Source organism: Triticum aestivum, chromosome 6A (genome assembly GCF_018294505.1).
Source record: "Triticum aestivum cultivar Chinese Spring chromosome 6A, IWGSC CS RefSeq v2.1, whole genome shotgun sequence".
Classification (NCBI taxonomy): domain Eukaryota; kingdom Viridiplantae; phylum Streptophyta; class Magnoliopsida; order Poales; family Poaceae; genus Triticum; species Triticum aestivum.
Window position 1 is genome coordinate 613,416,714 of NC_057809.1, and position 5,135 is coordinate 613,421,848.

Here is a 5,135-nt window from a genome sequence, read left to right on the forward strand (position 1 = left end):
ACGGTCAGGCACATGCATCATGCATGACGCATCATGGAGTAGTAGATGAGTGAACCAACTTGTGGTTGGATGGTTAGAGGGACTATGGTACCCTAAATCACTAGGGTTCAAATCGTGGTGCTTGTATTTTCCTGAATTTATTTCAGGATTTTCCACGATGTGCATTCAGTGGGAGGAGACGTTCTCGTCAACGACGAGGTGTCTATGATGACTTCATAAATTTCAAAATGATATATCGGCTCAGTCTTTCGGAGGTGCTTATAGGGATAGGGTGTGCATGTGTGCGTTTATAAGGATGAGTGTATGAAAAGAGCAGCAGATGAGATTGGTGCCTGGAATCGATATCCAAACATGGACGGCTAGCATCTGCACACATGCCAGCAGTACTGCATGCCAGGCCTCCGTCCCCATTGCAAACCCTAGCAGCAGCTGCGCGTGGACGGGTTTTTCTGACCGACAACTAGATCGATCGAACTACTCTACCCAAACATGTCCACGCCGCCGCGACGGTGGACCGAGCTCCCGCCTGAACTGCTCGCCGCCATCTCCGGCCGCCTGCACGACGCCACCGACTTTGTCCGCTTCCACGCCGTCTGCGTCTCGTGGCGGGAATCGCTGCGACCCCAGACGACCGTGCTCCGCCCCCTCCTCTTCCCCTGGCTCGTCGCCCGGCCGTCCTGCCGCCGCGTCGGGCTCCGCTGCGTCTTCTCCAAGACGAGCTACCACGCGGAGGTCCACCCGAGCTTCCACGAGCTCGGGTGGGTGGCAAAAGCCGACGGCACGGCGTACTGGTTCTTCAGCCACGGCGGCCCTAATAATAATAAGCTGGTCGACCCTCTCACCGGAGACGCCACCCCTCTGCCGCCCTTCCTGCACGTCGATGATAAGTGGAATATCGCAGACAAGTCCCATGGCGTCGTCTATGGCGACGGAACCGTCTTCCTCTACAGCTTCTGCAAACCGGAGGATGACCCTGAGCAAGGGACGGCGTACACGGCCATCCGAGCGGCCATCCTCAGTCCCGGCGACACCACGTGGACGGTCGTCCAGAGAGGGCTCAGGATTGGGAGGAACAACCTATGGTTCGAAAACAATCATGGTGAAGAGAACCGTTGCTTTGCCGCGTACCACGACGGCAAGATCCTGGTGTGCGTGAGCGGGGATACTCGCAATGACATCTGGCACCTCCTGGTGCCGTCTGCGGGAACCATGCACACTGCCATTATTGTTGAAAACGATGACATGTGCGCTACGTCATGTCGTCTTGTCTCCAGCCACATACTTGAATCCCGCGGCGAGTTGCTGCGACTGTCCGTCCTACTCCGTTGGCCCAATCACCGGATCTCGGTGCATCAGCGCCACAGCAACGAGGCACAGGCGCACGCACTCACGGTTAGGGTGCACGCACTCGTGGAAGATGCCGGCGTAGGTGGTAGACGTACAATGCGGTGGGCGAGGAGGGACGACGGCCTGAGCTTCGCCGACCGTGTCATGTTTCTAGGGTTCCCAGGCAGCTTCACAGTGGACGCCGCAAGGTTTTGCGGCGGGGAGGACGACGTGATCGGCGGGTGCGTTTACTTCTTCCTGCGGTGGTCTAGAGTATACAACTTGTCGTATTCGTCATCGACTGGCGTGTTCAGGCATAACCTCATCGACAACAAAACCAAGTTCATGGAGTACCTGCCGCTAAATTGGTGGGGCAGTCAAAATGGTGCGGGTATGTGGCTCGTCCCCGGGCCTCCCATTGCTCAAGTCCAGGTAAAGCCAGCACCATAATTGTACAATCTCATCAATTGTATTGGGTTGATCACTAATCACATGCAAGTCATACAATGCATCACCAAAAAATAAACTTTTGAGATCAACGTTTTGTATTTCCTAGTCACACAAAAATTTCTTTAGCGTCGGTCAATTTGGGGATTTTGGAGGACAGAGGAGAGCAGTGTTGAGGCCAAGACAGAGATGACGTGGCCAGCCGCGGCGTCACCGGCACAGGCGAGGATGAGGGTTAACCAGTTAGGGGGAGGTGCTGCTGCCTAGGGGAGGTGGGGTCTAACGGCTAAGGCCAAATCAACTGCTTCTAAATTCAAGCAACTGACACCTAGGTAGTCCCTCTGAAACCACATTGCATCATATTTATGAAAGTGACAATTCTACATTACATAGAGTTTAAGACTATAGATAAAAATTCTGACACGACGTGCGAACTTTGTAAGGTTGAGCGCAGTGGCGAATCTAGCACGAAAATGAAGGGTAGGCTCGAAGCATGAAGTCCCTAAGCTTGATTAGCAAAGCATTGCAATTGTTGGTTGTAAAACACCCCAGTATAATTGTCAAGTAGTATATTTAGCTGAAATATGATCTTTGGAGGGTAGGCTTAAGCCTATTGAAGCCCTACTAGTAGAATCGCCACTGGTTGAGCGTGTGTTGTCCTTGTGGAATATGCGACAAATCAGAAGCTAATCCTCTATATTTATTTCCTTTCTCAAAAATATATTTGACTATTTTCAACGCCAACTAGAAGATCATTTCCTATACTTCGTAAATGATGATTATTATTATGCTGGAACGTCGACTCACTTAGCTAGGCGCGCACGCGCGCATGTGTGTTTGGCATCATCAAGTGGCATGGTCCATAACCTAGCTTGTTTTTGTTCAGGCAATTAGAGAAAGGCTGGAGGCTCCAAAGGCAAATAGCTCTATCCTCAAGGAGATGCCATCGGAACGGTCCAAGGAACCCTTCTTCAGTTTCGTCGTGCAGAACTTGCCTCCAAACATGGACAACTCTTTGTTGCACCGCTTCTTTACCAAGCATGGTGAAGTTTCCACTGCCGAGGTGACCTCACCTAGGATGGGACGTGTTACCATAGCAATGGTGGCGGTGGACAGGCCGGATGAGGCCGAGGCCATCCTCAATGGGTTGGTACTAAATGGCTATACCCTCATAGTGAGTGTTTGTACCACAAAGTCCAAGTTGTCGGTGTCCAAGTTGCCAGTGATTGCTTGAAATGTTCCCACCTTAAAAATACTCCCTCCGTTTCTAAATATAAGTCTTTGTAGAGATTTCACTATGGACCACATACGGATGTATCTAGATGCATTTTAGACTATAGATTCACTCATTTTGCTCCGTATGTGGTCTATAGTGAAATCTCTCCAAAGACTTATATTTAAGAACGGAGGGAGTAGTACATATAGTCTACAGAGGTTTTTAGAAACCTTTCACTATTTAATTTTTCCAATTTGTACTGTGGAGGTTTTTACCACCATACGGGTGGCATGGTAAATCGATGGTAGCTACCTTCCCTGCCATAGATATAGTTTCGGTGTCATACGACTTCAATGTTGACAGCGGGTTATCGGTCTGAACGAGACTCGTTTAGAAACTTCCACTTGAAGCGCGCTCTACCTTGTCTGTCTCTGATTAGGAACTTATGATACTATTGAAATGTTGCTTGACATGTGTAAAGGCTGTGACGGAAACGTTTGGTGCAGATCCAATAATCAGCAGTCGATTAGACACGCCTGCTAATTAATCTCCGTATGGCATATATTTTTAGTGCTTCTCCAAATTGACACCCACTAGATACTACCACCTCTTAAGTTCCATCCATCAATTTACAAGATGAAACAATTAATTTATGCAGGACAAGTGCTGATGAAGATCAAACGGCCCTTGTCATTTTCAGCTTTGCATAACATCAGGTGTAAGAGCATCTCCAACAGGTGCATAAAAGTTTCGCGCGCTAAAATAGTTTTAGCGCGCCACTGTAGCACTTTTAGTGCGCCAGGCCCAATGTTGGTTTAACAGATGCCAAAAAACGCACGCCCAAAAAAACACGCAGTGCAAATTATGAAGCGTGTGCAATCCGGCGCCCCAAATTTGCAGCTTCTAATAGCGTTTTTTAGTGCGTGGCCAATCTTTTTTTTTTGCGCATGCACTATTTTACAGCTTCTGCTGAAGCTGTCCGGCGTCCAAAAAACTGAAATTTTAACGCGCGGAGCAGTTTTTGTGCGCCCATTGGAGATGCTCTAAGCGAGAGTGACGGTAAGACTGTAAGAGTATGTCAGAGCCAGTTACTCAAAGAAGAAGAAAAAGTATATCACAGCCGGTGGACATATCTACTACCCACTAACCAACTCGCTATTCATTCGATGCTCAGCTCGCAGCAAAGTATCCACTAGGTTCCATCCATGTCACCTCTGAAAAGTGGCTACTTGTTAGATTTCTGCGATTTGGAAATGCTGTCTGTGTAGTATTTCAGTTAGGCGATGCTCTCTCTGATATCATCCATGTGAGATTTTCTTTTTTCGAAAAATTGATAGGAGCTTTGTCATTTCTATTAGAACGCGGAATGCTAGAATATTTAGGCATGAATACAGCACGGCTGTCACAACAATCTACAGAGTCAGGGAGTTTGAGCTTTGTCATTTCTATTAGAATGCGGAATGCTAGAATATTTAGGCATGAATACAGCACGGCTGTCACAACAATCTACTGAGTCAGGGAGTTTGAGCTTTGTCATTTCTATTAGAACGCGGAATGCTAGAATATTTAGGCATGAATACAGCACGGCTGTCACAACAATCTACTGAGTCAGGGAGTTTCTATTTATCCATCCATTCCGACCACAGCCAGCGCAACCTAAGGGTTGAGCTGAAGCAGGCGACGTCCTTGATCCCGAGACCGCCCAACTCCTTGGGACGGCCCTGTGAGATTTTAATTTCCTAGGAGTTTGTTTCCTTTCTATGGATGATGATGACAAAATACACAAGACCAAACCTCCGCGACTAGCTATAATGCCAGGAAAGATCTCAAAGTTAAAACTCATAGTACTCAAGAATGCAAACATGTTAGGCAAAGGAGTCAGCAATGACCTTGCTGAACAATAGCACTACAATTGTTTGCTCCAAGCTCGGTAATTGGGTGCCATATATGCATTGTTCTAATTCCGTATTTCTGTGTAAAGTACAAATTAAACTCTAAACGGACAACTATGCTTGGCCATGTGCACGGCATACAAAGACTTGTCGAACCCACTAACTGACTAAGCATCACTGTCATTTTCTAATCATCTGAACTAACATGATTAACCCACCTACTGCTTAATTATTGCCATTTTCTAATCGTCAGA

At 47.8% G+C, this 5,135-nt stretch overlaps 1 protein-coding gene across 1 annotated transcript; it reads left to right on the top strand.

Moving 5' to 3' along the window:
• The first annotated feature begins 393 nt into the window (after positions 1-393).
• LOC123131396 (uncharacterized) lies at positions 394-3,023 on the top strand. Its single transcript, XM_044551082.1, has 2 exons — positions 394-1,758; positions 2,660-3,023. The coding sequence occupies exons 1-2, from the start codon at positions 490-492 to the stop codon at positions 3,005-3,007; spliced, it is 1,617 nt and encodes a 538-aa protein (XP_044407017.1). The 5' UTR covers positions 394-489; the 3' UTR covers positions 3,008-3,023.
• Positions 3,024-5,135: the final 2,112 nt, after the last annotated feature.